This window comes from Acinonyx jubatus, chromosome A1 (genome assembly GCF_027475565.1).
Source record: "Acinonyx jubatus isolate Ajub_Pintada_27869175 chromosome A1, VMU_Ajub_asm_v1.0, whole genome shotgun sequence".
Lineage (NCBI taxonomy): Eukaryota > Metazoa > Chordata > Mammalia > Carnivora > Felidae > Acinonyx > Acinonyx jubatus.
In genome coordinates this window covers 21379607-21398240 of record NC_069380.1, presented here as the reverse complement: position 1 = coordinate 21398240, position 18634 = coordinate 21379607, and the positions used below count along the sequence as shown (strand labels likewise).

At 34.8% G+C, this 18634-nt stretch overlaps 1 protein-coding gene across 1 annotated transcript in view; it reads right to left on the bottom strand.

Annotated features, from left to right (window-relative positions):
- The window catches only part of KPNA3 (karyopherin subunit alpha 3), a 99314-nt gene that overhangs the window by 43016 nt on the left and 37664 nt on the right, over positions 1-18634 (bottom strand). Inside the window, exon 2 of the mRNA XM_027064783.2 lies at positions 7085-7129. Within this exon, the coding sequence (XP_026920584.1) occupies positions 7085-7129 (45 nt within the window). The remainder of the gene's footprint in view (positions 1-7084; positions 7130-18634) is intronic.

Here is an 18634-nt window from a genome sequence, read left to right as displayed (position 1 = left end):
AGGTGGAGAAAAAGGAACCCTTGTGCACTGTCAATGGGAATGAGAACTGGTATAGCCACTCTGGAAAACAGTATGGAGTTTTCTCAAGAAACTAAAAATAGATCTACCCTATAATCCAGCAATCACGCTAGTGGGTATTTACCTAAAGAATACAAAAACACTAATTCAAAGGGATATGTGGAACTCAACGTTTATCACAGCGTTCTTTACAATAGCCAAGATATGGAAACAGCCCAAATGTCCATTGATTGATGAATGGATAAAGAAGATACAGTATATGTATATATTATTCAGGCCTAAAAAGAATGAAGTCTTCCCATTTACAATGACATGGATGGAGCCAGAGAGTATTATGCTAAGCGAAATAATTCAGAGAAAGACAAATACCATATGATTTCCCTCATATGGTTCCATTTATAAAACAAATGAGCAAGAAGAAAAAAAGGAGACAGAGAGACAAACCAAGAAACAGACTCTTAATTATAGAGAACAACTGATGGGTACCAGAGGGGAGGTGGAGAGGTGGAGGGGTTAAATAGGTGATGGGGATTAAGGACTGCGCTTGTGATGAGCATTCAGTTGTATGGAAGTGTTGAACCACTATATTGTACACCTGAAAGTTGTACAGTTTTACAACAGAAAGGTGTACATACACCTGAAAGTTCACTATATGTTAACTGGAATTAAAAGAAAAAAGAAAAAAACTAATTCAGCATTAAAACCAATAACAGCATTTCATTAAGTTTTGATTGAGATAATTGTAAATTTGAATGCAGTTATACAAAACAATGCAGAAATCTCTAGCTCAGGTTCTCTTAATTAACATTTTGCAGAACTATAGTATAATATCACAACCAAGACATTGACACTGATATAATCTCTTGATCTTATTCAGATTTCCTGTCTTACTTGTATTCACTGTATGAATGTTTTAAGTGTATTAAATCTATACAGTTTTATCACCTACACAGGTTCATATATCCATGATTTTAGTCAAAATACTGAACAGTTCCAAAAACAGAAGATGCCTTCCTGTTGCCTTTTTATAAGCAAACAACCTCTCTCTCCCTGTATCTAACCCTTGGCAACCACTAATCTGCCCTTCATTCCTAAAATTTTGTCACTTCAAAAATGTTATATAAACGGAATCACACAGTATATAACCTTTTTGTGATGGGCTTTCTTTTGTCCAGCATAATTCCCTAAATATTTGTATAAGTTGTTGCATCTATTAACAGCTTGTTCCTTTTAATTGCGGAATGGCATTTCATGCCAAAGACATGCTAAAGTTTAACCAATTACCCTTTAAAGACATCTGGGTTGGTCCCAGGTTATGGCTATTCCAAAATAAAGCTGTTACAAACATTCATGTATAGGTTTTGTATGAATACCAGTTTTCATATCTGTGGAATAAATGAGTAGGAGTATAACTGGTGGTTATATAGCAGCTACATGTTTTCCAGAGTGATTATACCATTCCACATTCTCATCAGCAACATATGATTTAACCAATTTATCTGCATCTTCACTAGCTTTTCATGTTGTCATTATTGTTTATTTTAGCCATTCTGATAGATGCTTGCTTAGTTGGTTTTAATCCATAGTTCTCTGATGGCTAATCATGTATTAATAATCATCATCATCATAAGTACCATCTGTATATATCCTTCACTGAAATATCTCTTCCATCTTTGCCCATTTTCTAATTAGACTTTTTGTTTTTTGATTTTTTTAATACTAACATTTAAGAGTTCATTATATATGCTAGATACTAGTCCTGTACTGGATGTGTGGTTTTCTTCTTGCCTCTAGTTTTTATTTTCATCTTCTTCACATGGGTTTTCACAGAGTAAAATTTTTTAATTTGTTAAGCTCCAACTTTCTTTTTATGGATTATGCTTTTGTGGTCAACTATAAAAACTCTTCGCCTGGCTCTGGATCCTGAAAATTTCCCTCCATTTATAGTTTTATGTTTTACATTTAAATCTAGGATCCATTTTGTGTTTTTGTATAGGTGTGACAATTAGGTTGAGGTTATTTATTTATTTATTTTTGCTCATGAATTTCCAACTGTTCTAGTACCATTTGCTAAAAATGATATTCTTCCTCCATTGAATTGGTTTCGCACCTGCTAAAAGTAACTTGAGTGTATTTGTGTGGATTTGTTTCTGGGTTTTATCTTCTGTTCCATTGATAAATGTGTCCAAGAGCCTTAATATTGGGTAGAGCAATTGCTTCTATGTTATTCTTTGTCAGGATTGTTTTAGGTTTGTAGAGTCCGTGCCTTTCCATATACATTTCCGAATAAGCTGGTCTGGTCTACAAAAAGACTTTGGTGGGATTTTGATAAAAACTCCATTAAACCAATAGATCAGAGAATAGGCATCTTTACTATGATGAATTTTCCAGTTCATGACCACAGTATACATCTCTCCATTTACTTAAGTCTTACTTGATTTCTTCCATCAGCATTTTATAATATTCACCATACATATCCTATACATGTTTTGTTAATGTATAACAAAGTATTTTATTTTCTTCAGAGTGGCTATAAATGGTATTGTGCTTTTAATTTTGGTTTCTGCATGTTCATTGTTAGCATATATAAGTGATAGACTTTTACATGTTAATCTTGTTTCTGTGACTTTGCTGAACTCAATTATTAATTCTAGGAGCTTTTTTGCAGATTCTATATTAAATAAGAGCAGTAAGAATAGGCATCCTGCCTTGTTCTCAGATCTTAGGGGGAAACCATTCAGTCTTTTCACCATTAAGTATGATGTTAGCTGTAGGTTTTTTTGCAGATGTTCTTTATCAAGTTGATCAAGTTCTAGGGGCACCTGGGTGGCTCAGTTGGTTAAGCATCCAACTTTGGCTCAGGTCATGATCTCATGGTTCACGAGTTTGAACTCCGAGTTGGGCTCTTTGCCAACAGCCTGAAGCCTGGAGCCTGCTTCAGATTCTGTGTCTCCCTCTCTCTCTGCCCTTCCCCAGCTTGTGCTCTCTTTTAAAAATAAAAAATAAAATTGAAAAAAAGTTGAGCAAGTTCTATCTGCAATGTATCAAGAGTTTTATCAAGAATGAGTGTTGGATTTTGTCAAATGCTTTTTCTGTATCAACTGATATGATAATATAAATTTTCTTTATTATCTTGATAATATAGGGAACTTAGGGTTTTTTTAAAAAAGATATTTTACTAAAAGGTCAAACAAAACAATTGTACTGTATCTGATTAGTGAAAGTATGGCATTTTGGTGGTGGTTTTCATTATGTTAAGAACTTAATGTGCCCCACCCCCAGATCTAATGACAATAAAATCCTATGGGATATCTAACTGATAAGTCACCAAGAGAAGATTATATAAAGTTTAATATAATTTGCCAAAGTTAAAGATGCCAGTGATAGGCTTTGGATGGATTTTCAACTCATGAGGCATTATTCACTGAACAAACATTTATATTGAGAGGCATTATAGCATAATGGTTAAGAGCTTTCCCATTTATCAGCTGTGTGATTTCAGGCAAGTTATTTAATTCCTATGTGACTCTGTTTACAACATGATCTAAAACAGAAGTACAGACCTCTGTGTAAGTGTTGATGCATAAGTACCTAATTAAATAGGAAAGTAAAATATCAAGGAGGTAAAGGCAAAAAAGTTCAGAGAAAAAAAATCTGAGGCCAGTAAAACACTACATATTAATAACTAGAATTCATCTTTAATCTGACACAGCAGTATCAATGTTATTCAAAGTATAGTCCTTAGGGGCGCCTGGGTGGCTCAGTCAGTTAAGCATCCGACTTCAGCTCAGGTCATGATCTCACAGTTCGTGGGTTCGAGCCCTGCATCGGGCTCTGTGCTGGCAGCTCAGAGCCTGGAGCCTGTTTCAGATTCTGTGTCTCCCTCTCTCTCTGCCCCTCCCCTGTTCATGCTCTGTCTCTGTCTCAAGAATAAATAAACATAAAAAAAAAAAAAACCAAAAAACAAAGTACAGTCCTTGGACTGGCTAAGATTTTCTCAAACTCTATGTTACAGGTCTGCCCCAAAATATGGAGATTTTGCCAGAAATCGATTGTCAAACTATACACGTTGTTTATTTACATTATTTATTTATTTAGGCAGAAGGATTTTTTTGGAAAAGGAAGCAGTCAGTCCCTTGTTTAGTATTTTGACATAAGCTCCCTAACTTGTCACAGATTAGGACTTTTGAGTAGCACTGCTCTGTAGCTATAGTATTTTTTCTTGAAAATTCAAGAAATTATTTAAATACACAGAAAATTTTAACATATCATAATCAATTTCATTCTTGAAAATTAGCATTTAATGAGTATGAACTATTGGTCCAGAATTTGACTAGGCATTTAGGGACGGGCTGGGAGAGAGATTTGGGAGTACTAGCAGTGGGGGAGTGTGGTTATTACCTTCACTTAAGATGATTACAATCTAATAAAAATAGAGCTCATCTATGAAACTCTGGAAACTAGCTTTCTTGTATTAACAAGAATCTCAATGTCATTAACGACAATGCTGTGATTTTCTCCTTAATGGAGCTATAGAGATAGCAAGGCTAGAAGTAGATAGACACTCTGACCATAAAGAATAAAGGAATCTTCTCTTGAAGGGCTCTCCATACCTCTACAGAATGGTATAAAAATCAATTAAGCTTTGTTTGAGGTTTAGGCTTTGTTTCAGGAACTGTTCACATTCTGGGGCTTACTCAGGGAATTCTGAAATGTGAAGTAAGGAAATTTCTTGAGATTTCCTTAATTAATTTCATTTTTGGTCCTTCTATAAGAATTTCTAGGAACTAATTCTAGTAACCGGAAAGGAATAATTCTTTTTTAGGAATAAAAAGAATAAGAGGACTCTAAGGCAAACAAAGTGGATATTAAAAAAGATGTACTGTGACAAGCAAGAAATTTTAATTCTATAAATTAAATACAGAAGACAGTACAACTATAGAAGAAGGAACAAACAACCAAATATTAAGACAAGTGAATAGCTTAAATTAATAAGCATATTTGAAGGGCTAAAAAGCTTAAAACAAGAGGAGGATTCTGAATAATACCAGGACCAATATGAAAGTTTTGAGTTGTATTCCAAGCATGAAAATTTAAGGGAAAGTAAAGGCCCACATCTGGGGATAGCTGGTATAATGTTAACAGATGTTTTATTCCTACCATTCCTACTGTCTCTATTAAGAAGAATGATCTTCACATGATGAATGAAAAACCAGACACAAAAGGACACTTACTGTTCTATTTACATAAAGTTCAAACTATGCAAAATAATCTATAATATTAAATATCAGGATAATGGTTACCCTTGGGGAAAAGGAGTAACTTGGAAGGAGCCTTGGAATACAAGTAATGTTCTTTCTTGATCCAGAAGCTTATTATACAGATAACTGTATAACAGTTCACTTTGTGAAAACTCATCAAGCTTAAGATGTGTTGACTTTTTTTTTATTAAAAAAAATTTTTTTAATGTTTTATTTATTTTTAAGACAGAGAGAGACAGAGTATGAGTGGGGATGGGGCAGAGAGAGAGGGAGACACAGAATCTAAAGCAGTCTCCAGGCTGTGAGCTGTCAGCACAGAGCCCGATGTGGGGCTCAAACTCACGAACTGTGAGATCATGACCTGAGCCGAAGTCGGACGCTCAACCAACTGAGCCACCCGGGCGCCCCTGACTTTTTTCTATGTATGTTATATGCTAATAAAAAGTTTAAAAGAAAAAAAAAAAAAAAAAAGAAGCTAGGTACAAAGTGTTCAGACTGGCAAGGAGCCTACCTCACTCTTTATTTAGCTAGTTGACTTCTCTGGTCCAAATGAACCAAGGACATGAAAAAACTTGAAAATATAATTGCCAAATCACTGTTGTTAATTGGTAAGTATCTTTGAAGAGGTTAAGGAGTTGAAATAACACTGGATTTAGCAAGCATTTTTCAACTGTAATAAAGATTGGGGGGAGGGGTTGCAGGAGAATGAATTTCAGTAACTATATACTATTTATGAGCATAAACCATTGATGCTGGGTAAAAATTCATGACCCAAAATGGGTATTAAATAAATACATATTAAGTACATAAATGCACAGGTTTATTTAGTTTTAGTGACTGGGAGAGTGTTACTCTCAGAATCAAGACTTTCCTTCTCTTTAAAACTGAAAAATTTTAAGATGATAATTTTAATTTAGGAATTTCAGGAGTGAAGAAAAGGATCTAACCTAAAACAAACACAAAGATTTGAATATAAGTTCCAAAAAAAATTTTTTTTAATGTACACATAATATAGAGAACTAGTTATGTGTATTTTTTTTTAAGTTTTTATTTTATTTATTTATTTTGAGACAGAGACGGCACAAGTGGGGGAGGGGCAGAGAGAGAGAGAAAGAGAGAGAGAGAGAGAGAGAGAGAGAGAGAGACACAGAGAATCCCAAGCAGGCTCCTCATTGTCAGCACAGTGTCCAATGCGGGGCTCATACTCATGAACCTGAGCCAAAACCAAGAGTTGGATGCTTAACCAACTAACCTACCTAGGTGCCCAATTATGTGTATTTTCTTGATTAGCAACTGAAATATTTGCTTCAAATAAAATGTGCTTGCATGAAAACACAGTATCATAAAGGTAACTCTAAAGTCCTCCAAAAAAAAACAGATGAAAATACAATAAAGTTTAACAGCAGTTGCATTTAATTGGTAAGATATAAGGTTATTCTACTTTTATTTTTCTAAAGAATCTTGAACAAGTATGTATAACTTTTACACGAAGAAGGTGGAGGAATCTTGTCTGGCACATAGCCTAAAAAAAAGAGGATATTAAGGAAAAACCCACAAGAGTATCTAATTTCATCAGATGTGACAATTTCAATGCTGGCATTAAAGTACTTCACACAGTACATAGCACCTCAATAAATGAAAGCTTTCAATATATACCATTATAAACTATTTAATGATGTATATGCTGTGTGGTTTAGGGTTGATCACTAATTTGCACAGTATTTTCATTATTCAAGTCATACAGAATTGTAAAAATCAGAAAAATCTCCTATTTACTTTCTGTTTCTGTTACTTTACTTTCTTACCTTTCGCAGTTCAACTGTCACTTCATTTCGGTGTCTTCGCATTGTCTAAAAAGAAAAATAAAGACTATTTAAGTACCTAAATATTGACACTGCTAGTAGATACGTTAAGGTCTTAGGCATTTAATATTTAAAAAAATTTTTAGAAGTAATTGCTCTTTAAGGGTTAAGGATTGGTCAGTTTTAGACTTTGAATGAAATATAGGAGGTTAAAAAGCCAAAACTCCTGTCTATTTTACTGGATATCTGTTGGTTAATTTTGGGGGGAACATGAGGTGGGGCTTGGCTGCCTAGAATCCATTCCCCTTTCCTAACTGCACCCAGGTTTCTCTGTGGAATTATATATCCTCTGCTGTAGACTGCCCTGATGGAACTGCCTATTAAAGTATCTCACTCTGTCCTCGTTTTGAATAGGGCATGAGACCAAAACCATGCCAGCAGAACTCTCCCTCATAACTCTGAACCCTGAGCAAAGTGGAAAGGAAAAAAAAAAAAGAGTAGGCTCTATTCCCAGTTCTCAGGTGTTGCTACTCATTCTATGAACTACCCATATGTTTCCAAAAAATTGTTTTTCCTTAAATCAGCCAGAGTTGGTGTTTGTTGTTTACAACCAATTAAATCTATCTCAAATGATTCATGTTTTAAAAAAGTAAAGAACTCATTGTCATGGCCTTAAAACCACATGAAAAGGAAAATAAATTTGGGATAGATATTTTGTATCAAAAGGCAAACAAGTATCCTTTTTTTAAAAAATGTTTATTTGTTTTGAGAAAAGAGAGCACACAGACAGGAGAAGGGCAGAGAAAAAGGGAGAGAGAATCCCAAGCAGGCTCCATGCTGACATGGGGCTCAATCTCAGAACCATGAGGTCATGACCTGAGACGAAATCAAGAATCGGAACGGATTGAGCCACCCAGGTGCCCCCAAAGAAGTATCCTTCGAAGTTTACTGAGAGGCTCCATCAGCCATGTCTTATCAGGAATGACTGAAATGATTAGATATCCCCTCTCTCCCTTGATATGCTGATACAATGAATTATTTTATTACATATGTAAGTATGTAAAATCCTTACAGTTTTGGAATAAAGGCTACATAAAGGTTACATGGTCATGGTATATTATTATAATATATTGCCAGACTCAGTATGCTACTATTTTATTTGATAATTCTTTTGTATGGTATCGCTGTCAAGTTTTCTTAAATTGCAGTGATAAATTCTCCTTTGGGGAGAAACCCCATGAAAATCAAATTATAAAGTTTGCTAGATATACCGAAATATTAATCTAAACTTATGCTTAAATATAGATATATATTAAATGTAAACAAAACTGCCAAACAAAATTCAAGTTAGTAGCATTCATTTAATGTAATGAAATGATGCACTGATAAAATTATTATAACTATTAGGGTTCAACAGTAGAAAGACAGCCTTGAATCTAATTCTATACTATGTTTCTGTGTTTTGACTTTAATAGTATTAATATAGAGACTGCTTAATACACAGACTGCTTCATATATTTATCATAAAGAATGGTAATAAATGTTGAGCAATCTTCAAATACTAATATTAATTTGATAACTCTAAATTGTCTTGATTCACTGAAGATTAGAACTATACTGCTGTTAAAATTTATTTGCCTACATGAATATCTAATTCAACTGTTACTGGAACGGAGAAGAAAAAAATATCTTTTTTTTTTTTTAATTGGTTTCAGGAGTAGAATTTAGTGATTCATCACTTACATATAACACCTAGTGCTTACCACAAGTGCCCGCCTTAATGCCCATCACCCAATTAGCCTACTTCCCCCTACCTACCTCCTCTCCAGCAACCCTTGGTTTGTTGTCTATAATTAAGAATGTCTATGGTTTGCCTCCCTGTTTTTATCTTATTTTATTAGAAAAAAATATTTTAATTGCAATAACAACTACACTTGTTTATGAACTGTTATGATAGGAATACAACAAAAAAGATCCAGGCAACATATCCCTTAAAAAATATGATCAAGTTAATGCTATATTGTAATTCACATCAAAATACTTCAGGATCCATAGGAGTAGTGAGTCAACTTCTGAAGTTCCCTAAATTAAGAATCCACACTTCACAGTGGGTTAGCTAGCATTTAAAGCACCCATATCAGAAGTTAGCTCCCAGTTAATAAGTGCTTCGAATACCAACATCTGAATTTAGGGAGTGGTTTGTTAATTAGTATAAAAGAGATATTGGAAATAGCTTTTTATTGCCAAAATGGAATTGTTCAAGATATACAGACTGGTTAGGAATGTTGTGCAGGTGCCTTGATTCTTACTTGTTTGCAGTTTAAGAATCTGGAAAGCCGTGCAGTCTGTCTTCAGAGAGGTTTTTGAATCCCTTTGATCCTATATCCCACACCTTCTAGGAGGATTTTGTCACCTAACCCTAATCAGTTCTTTATGGTGTATGCTTACAGATGAAGTTTTACTGCAAGGTGGTAACTGCTTGCTAATACGTGTTTGTGTAAGTGGCAGAATTCTAAAGCTTGTTTTATTATAACGTAACACACTGGTAGTAAAATTTCTAAGGAAAATACATATATTATCTCACCTATCTCTAATAGTTAAAGGCCTCCTACTCATCCAAAAGAACCATATGTATGTAAAATAGCCAAATGGCTTAGGTCAGTTAGCCACAGGTACTGACTACTATGTACACGATGAAAGTACCATTGAGTTAGTCATGACTTGCTCCGTTCTCTGAATTACAGAAGAGGCTCCACTTTGGGCCTCTTTCTTTCATTCTTCTGAAGTTGATGGCATCTACTCTCATGTCTTCAATTTCTGTTTGATGACCACTCTCAAAATATCTATCTTTAGCTCAACCCCCTTGCCTGAGTTCCAATCTGTAAGAATAATATTCACTCACTCAACAAAAATTTACTGAATTCATCTAAAACGCACCAGGCAATATGCCTGCAACTAGGACAAGTATAGAATTTACAGCCTAGTACAGTGGTCAGCAAACTACAGCCTATGGCCCAAATCTGATTGCTGTCTGTTTTTTTGTAGGGCCCGACAGGAATGGTTTTATACTTTTAAGTGGTTATATCATAAATGATACTAAGTATCCACATAATATCCTTATTTTTTTATTTTTAAATTTTTTGTAATGTTTATTTACTTTTGAGAGAAAGCGAGAGACAGAGTATGAGCAGGGGCAGAGAGAGGGAGACACAGAATCCAAAGCAGACTCCAGGCTCTGAGCTGTCAGCACAGACTCCAACACGGGGCTCGAGCCCACGGACCCTGAGATCATGACCTGAGCCAAAGTCAGATGCTTGACCAACTGAGCCACCCAGGTGCCCCATAATATCTTTTTTTTTGTCTCTTGGCTCCCAAAACCTTCAATATTTACCATCTGTCTGTCCTTTTAAGAAAAAGTTTGTGAACAGTTGGTCTAGTAAAAAACATAGGATTAATAAGCAGTAATACAAATGTGTTAAATGTTACGATAGGAAAGTAAATAAAGTTCTATATCAGAAGGAGACATATCAGAGAATCAGGAAAAAGCTCCCTGAAGAAATTAAATATGTCTGTATGTGTGTTTGGGGGTAGAGGATAGATTGTTGCAAGGCCTCACATCCAGGATGCTTACAAATATCGTAATAGCTGGTCCCTCTTGTCCCTTTACTCCTCACCTCTCAAAAAAATACCTTCCCCCTAAAAAATTACTCTTCCATGAATATTCCCAATATTAGGAAAAAGTACCATCATCCAAACAGTTGTAAGAACCCCTATCTTGGGAGATCATCCATGTCTATGCAGTCTCTCTCTCTTTGTTATCCAACAAGTCACCAAAATAGGATTCAAACCTTCTAGCTCCACTGCCATTATCCTAGACTAAGCCACTATCATGTCACCTGGTTCACCACAATAGCTAGTGTACTTGTGTTGTCCTTCTCTTGAATAAAACTTCTCAATGAAGTTTTTAATCACCTGCCATCTCCCACCTCACACAAAAAAGGGAAAAATGTTACCAGGACAGCCAACCCAAAATCCCAAGGACAAAATCTACAAAATTGGGTGACAGGGTATCCCCTTGAATTCTCAAATACAAGCAGGATCTGGTTAAATCGCCAACTATAGGACTCACATGGTATCAGCATATATATAGAAGGAAACAGAAGGATCGAAGTAATATAATAGGGTAAATGAAGGACTTGAAGCCAGAAAAACCCCAAATCACAAATCACTAGAGTCCCGAAAGGCAATCTGAGAATAGCTACAAATGGAAAAGATCTTTTGTATATACCAATACTATAAAGTAGGAAAAGTAAGGCTCTAGATTCAAAAACTAAGGACTGAAATCCCCCTTCTTGGGAGAAGCCCTAAACTGAAAAGAATTTCTGGGAGCAGAATACCAAGTGAGCAACACAGGCACAATGAAGCAAAGAAAAGGAGGGTCCAGATATAAGTGGGTTAATGAAACAGATCTCAGAACACAGGAAGCCAAATACTTCTTATCATTTCATAAAAATCAACAGAGGAAGGGGTATAGATAGGGTGGTAAAGGAGACAAACTATCCTGACCAACCTCTTGCTCCAAAAAGTTCAGGAAAGCCTATTATAAAATGAACAACAGAAAAGGATTGGGGTCAAATCCCATGTCGTAAGAAATGGGAAAATAAGGAGCAGAATGTTGACACTAAAAGCTTGCTACCAAAAAGCCATACCTATAAAACATAAAAATTATATCCAAGATAATGTGAAATAACATTTTATATCAGAATTAGAAAAACTCAGAATTAGAAAAACTTACAAATCAGGAAACAATTTGAAGTAAAAGAAATAAATTATTTCAGAAAGGAAACCTAACCAAGAATAATCATGAGATTCAATACACAATAGATAATGCTCAAGAGACAAAGAATGTGCAAATAAATTTTTAAATCAAAAAGAAATGAAGGTGAGGGGTGTGTGGCTGGCTCAGTTGGTAGAGCATGTGACTCTTGATCTTGAGGTTGAAATTTCGATCCCCACATGGGGTGTAGAGATTGCTTAAAAATAAAATCTTAAAAAAAAAAACCAAAAAAACAAATGAAGGTGAAAATTATTAGAATGAAAGTGACAATAAAGTTAAGCAAAGATCCTAAATACACATAAGGAGTCTTCAAAGAAGAAAACCAAAGCAATGAAATACAGCAAATATTAAAAACTATAATTAAAGGGACGCCTGGATGGCTCAGTCAGTTAAGCATCCGACTTCAGCTCAGGTCATAATCTCAGGGTCCGTGGATTCGAGCCCCGTGTCGGGCTCTGTGCTGACCCCTCAGAGCTTACTTCGAAATCTGTGTTTCCCTCTCTCTCTGCCCCTCTTCTGCTCATGCTCTCTGTCTCAAAAATAAACATTAAAAAAAAAAAAAACTATAAAGAGAAAAAAGTCCTGCAACTAGAAGTCTTGAAATTAAATATTGAAAGAGTACACCAATGCCTGGGAAATCAACTGAGAAAAACCAATACTAAGATATATTACAAAAACAAATGGATTCCCAAAAAGGAAAAGGAAAAGGAAAGAAAGAAAGAAAGAAAGAAAGAAAGAAAGAAAGAAAGAAAGAAAGAAAGAAAGAAAGAAAAGAAAGAAAGAAAAAAAGAAAGAATGCCTCTGGGCATTAGACCAAAAAAATCTAGCAATTTATAAGGTAGATCTAATAAATCAGTTCAATAAGGTCACAGAATACAACATAAAAACACAAAAATCAATTGTATGTCTATATACTAGGAATGAACACATGGGCACCAAAATTAAAAATACACCCAGTATCCTTTATAATCTCTCAAAAAATACTTAAGTATAAACCTAACGATACATGTATAGGACATACATGTGGAAAGCTACACAACACTGATGAAGGAATTCAAAGATCTAAAACAATACAGAGACATATTGTATTCATGGATTAGTAGACTCAACTTGGTAAACACGTCAATTCTCCCCACAATAACATACAGATTTAACCCAATTCCGCTCAAAATCTCAACAACATTCTTTGTAGATACAGAAAACAGTGTTGTAAAATTTATATAGAAAGGCAAAGTAATATGAAGAGCTAAAACAATTTTTAAAATTTTTTTAGTGTTTATTTTATTTTTGAGACCAAGAGAGACAGAGCATGAGTGGGGGAGGGGCAGGGAGAGAGGGAGGGAGGGAGAGAGAGAGAGAGAGAGAGATACAGAATCCAAAGCAGGCTCCAGGCTCTGAGCTGTCAGCACACAGCCTGACACGGGGCTCGAACTTGTCAACCATGAGATCATGACGTGAGCTGAAGTCGGATGCTCATCCAACTGAACCACCCAGGCGCTCCAAACAATTTTTAAAAAGAAGAAAGTGGAAGGGACCAGTCTATCCAATTTCAAGATTACACAGCTCTAGTAAACACTGTGTGATACTGGTGGATCAATGGAACAGGATTAAAAACAAAAACAAAATAGACCTATACAAATATGCTCAAACTGATTTTTGACAAAGGGTAAAAGTAATTCAGTAAAGGAAAGACAGACTTTTCAACAAATGGTGCTGGAACAGGTAGACACTGGTAGACAAAATGTATGAATCTCAACTTAAGTCACATACACTACACAAAAATTAATATAAAATGAGATCACATTTAAGTGTAAAACTATAAAGCTGTTAGAAAAAAAATCTCTGGGATCTAGAGCAAGGCAAAGAGTTCTTAAACTTGACCTTAAAAGCATGATGCATAAAGAAATAACTGGTAAATTGGACCTCATCAAAATTAAAAGATGTTGCTCTGAGAAAGCCCCCATGTAAAGGGGATAAAAAGCTATAGACTGGGAAAAAAAAATTGCCAACAACATATCTAATAAAGGGCTAATATCTAGAATATATAGAGAATTCTCAAAGCTAATTAGACAATCAATTAAATTAGAAAATGGGCAAAAGAAATGAAGAGACATTTTATCAAAGAGGATATACAGATGGCCAAGAAGCACAAGAAAAGATGTTCAATGTCATTTGCCATTAGGGGAATGCAAATTAAAACCACAATGAGATATTACTATACATCTATCAGAATAGCTAAAATAAACAACTGTGACAACACCAAATGTTAGTGAGTATGTGGAAAAACTCATACATTGCTAGTGGAATCGTAAAATGGTACAGCTATTAGGAAAACAGTTTCTTAAAAAACTAAACATGAAGATACCACAGTACACAGCAACTGCACTTCTAGATATTTCTCCCAGAGAAATGAAAACTTATGTTCACAAAAAATCTGTAAATAAATATTTACAACAGCCTTATTCATAAAAAACCCAAACATGGAAACACCCCAGGTATCCTTCATATAGTTTATATGGAGTTTTGGTTATATAGTTTAACCACACTACGTATCATGTAGTATTACCAAACAGTAAAAAGAAATGAACTATTGAGACAAACAACTTGAACGAATCTCCAGGGAATTATGCTAAGAGGGAAAAAAAAGCTAATCCCAAAAGGTTACATACCATATGATTCCATTTATATAACATTCTTGAAGTAACAAAATTACAGAAAAGGAGATTAGTGGTTGCCAGGGATTAAGGGTGGGGGGCAGGGATGGGAAGGAGGGAGAATGGCTACTAATTGGCAACAAGAGAGAGCCTTGTGATAGAAATGTTTTATATTTTCACTGTATAAATATCAACATTTTACTATAATGTTACAAGATGTTATCACTGGGGGAAACTGGGTACAGGGTACATAGGTATTTCTCTGTATTATGTTTTACAATTGCATGTGAAGCTATAACTATCTCACAATAATGGCCAATTTTTAAAAACTTTTTTAAAAAGGACATACTTGACATCAGATGCTGAGGAAAAGGGAAAGAGGTCACAACCAATGTCAATGCGCATAATAGGGAATCAACAGATAACTGTAACTTAAAAGGGGGGGAGCTAAATGATGCTAACCACTGTAACAAATATACAAACTTTCCAAAATTCCAAAAAGTAAACTAAAAAATTGTAAATAAAACAGATCCCATATAAGTATTTTACACAAAAATAAATGGGAATAGGGAGGAAATAGGGCAAAGAGCTCAAGGAAATGAGGCTACCCTTTGTCTTCACAAGCATATGAAAATGCATCACACACATGTATGAGAAAATTAAACTTAAAGAAAAGCAATTCCTAAAAATAAAAGATTAAAAAAATTAATGAACCTAAATATGTATCCACATGGCGACACAGTTACACTATCCCACATAACTTTTCAAGACAGTAATTTGTATATGCCCAGTCAACCCTAAAGACGAGGTAAGCACAAAGAAAACTCTACACTTTTTTCAGCAATTCTACTACTGGTTATTGTCTTGAGATTATTCTTATCCTGTTGTGTATGTATCTGGAATAAAGGAAATGAGTAATAATGTGATATTCTAATTCTATCATCCCAGGTATCAAAGGAACTTCAACCTGGGACAAAGGAGTCAAAGTTATATGATAGATGAGGCTTAGTAAAACTCTACCTACTTGAGTTGGAAATACCAATATATGCAGAATACATCTTTTTAAAAACATTCCTAGGTGTGTCCACTTAAAATTCCTAAATCTGTCAAAAACACTCAGGAGCCACCTTGAAGGGGCTCCAATGGGTCAAAGATGGCCAATGAAAGTACTAATAAAAATAATAACTATAATGAACAGAAACATACACATGATTCAATTCATGAATTCAGAATATGAAAGAAAAACTAATTGGTCATCAATGGAAGGTGCTAATGAACCACCTCATTGTTCTGAAAACTGATAAATGGAAAGAATCAAGAACTCGTTTTGCCTTTACCTAAACAAATTTTATCATGGGGGTAACCTAAGTGAGGGGAAGCTTCTGTTGAAAATATTATTCCAACTAATGAAGAAGAAAGGACAGAATTAGAGTATCACCATTTACAACTCCTAGTAAATAATAAATTTAGGCAATGTTCCTCAGTGGCTGTCAGCATTACAGAGAGAGACATCAGACACTAAGCGCAGTCCTGATGGAAGAGAAAACCATCACATAGGATGTACTCTTGTCCCCTCTGCCTAAAATAACCTGACCCTTATTCAGACTTCAGATTCAACTATTAATTTATAGGAAATACAGAGGACAGATAAACATGTTAAATGACACCGTAAGAGGCAAAAAAAAAAAAAAAAAAAAGATAGTGAAATTAAAAAAAGACTTCAAACTTAATCACAGTAAGGTTACAGACCTTTATCTGGATGCTAATCCAAACTGTTCAAAAATATGTAACATTTGAGATAACTGGAAATTTAAACACTGACTGGATACTCTGATACTTTTAAAGGCGTTACTGTTAGGGTCAGGTGTGTGTGAGACAGAGAGAGAGAGAGAGGGCGAAATGAGAGAAATGTGGTAACTGTATTTATTTTAAATAGCATACATCTTTCTTAGTAACAAAATACGTCAGGGTGCCTGGGTGGCTCAGTTGGTTAAGCGTCCAACTCTTGGTTTCAGCTCAGGTCATGATCTCACCGTTTTGTGAGTTTGAGCCCTAGGTTGGGCTCCACACTGACACTGTGGAGCCAGCATGGAATTCTGTGCCTCCTCCTCTCCCTGCCCCTCACCCACTCGCACTGTTTTTCTCACAATAAATAAATAAACTTAAAAAAAAAATATGTCACTTCTGGAACACCCCGTGCTTTTGAGAGGTCATCTGTTTCATTAAACCGGACCCCAGCTATAGCAGAAAAAATACTTTTTTAATGCATTGTTAGACTCACGTTAGTAACTCACCTAAGTAAGGGGATAGAGGAGCCAGTAAGTTAAACCTATGGGGGACGTCAAGTCATCAAAGGTAAATGTGTGAAAGGCAAAGTATGAGGCTAATAATCTATTTCACACTAGGAACTGAAACTAAGTGCAGACTCTGATGCAGGGTTAGAAAACTAAATTTATTTAGCCAGAACGCTCAAGATGGCCAAAATGAACTGTTTATCAACAGATGCAAACCTTCTCTGTTGAAAAGCAGTTCCATTAGGTTCTCAGGATTAAGTAAACGTTCTCAGGATTAAATAAAAGTCCATCAAATATATAAGGAAATAAATCACTTTAAAGAGAGTCAGAACTAGAGTCAATGACAACAGTTAAAAACAAAGGCCACCTTCCTTGGAATTAGAATACCAGAATTAATGTATGAAATATAAAATAACTTCAACAAATATTCAAGGAAAGGAAAAATGCAATGAAAATTATCAGCAAGCAAGAAGAAATTATCAGAAATGAGCAGATTTGAAAAAAAAATACATAAGTTTGAGATATGAATAATAATTGTTGAAATACAGTATGATAACCAAAATTAAGATATCAACAAATGGGTTTTAGAGTAGATTTGATACAGTTTAACACAGATACAGTGAGCTGTAAGGCAAGCCAAAAAAAATGATCAATTATGAAATGTAAGACGCACAAATTTTATAATTACAGAAGAAAAGCGTAAGCAACATAGAGAATATAGTAAGAAGTTACAAAACAACGTTTATTTGGGTTCCACAAAGATAAGAGGCATTGTGCAGAAGCAGTATCTGAAGCGATACTGGTTGAGAACCTTCCAGAATTGATGAAAAACATCGAACCACGCATTTAAGAAGCCAAACAAACTGTAAGCAGAAAAATAAAAAGAAATCACAGTAGAACTGCAGGACACAAAAGGAAAAAACAGAAAGTAAAGAAATCCTCAAAACAGAAAAAAAAAAAAAAAAGAAAGAAAAACAAAGAAATCCTGAAAACAGCCAGAGAAAAACAGACTATCTTTAAAACACAACAGACTGAAAACTGACTTAAAAAAAAAAATTCTCTATTGATTTTATTTGCTACAGGTGAGCCCTTATAGAAATGGTTACATTTTGCAGGTCTGTAATTTTATAATGAAATTATAAAGTACACAGTTTTCAATTTTTATTTTTTAAACAGCATATCCCATATTTTTCCTTCATAAAGCTTCTCAGTCATAGGAACAATTTCAGAATCACTTTAATAAAAAACACGCAATGGTTTTGGTTTTGACTGTATTTGCATAATTGTCACTTTACTAAAAAATTTTGCTTTGTCAAAACACAGGCCCTGTGTTGTATTGTTGACATGCAATTTCAAGTGATTCTAGGGCCATGAAAAGTCTATGTTGGGGTGCCTGGCTACCTCATTTAGTGGAGCATATAGCTCTTGATCTTGGGGTTGTGAGTTCGAGTCCCATATTGAGTTGTGGAGATTACTTAAAAATAAAATCTTAAGTAAACAAAAAAAAAAGGACCTAAGTCAACCCCAGGTTAAGAATCTATAATAGTAAATAAATAATTGATGTGAGAAACAAAAGCAAAAGAAAAAAATCAAATTTCTTTGCTACTTACAGCCCAATGACAAGTCTTTGAAATAGGCAAAGTGACATTCCTCTAGGAACTCAACTGCCTCAGTGTTAATACTTTACTAAGGGGCAAAAGACAATCTTAGCTTAACATTATCCCCAGCTCCAGGATCCTGCAAGTCTACTTTAACATGTAAAAATTCC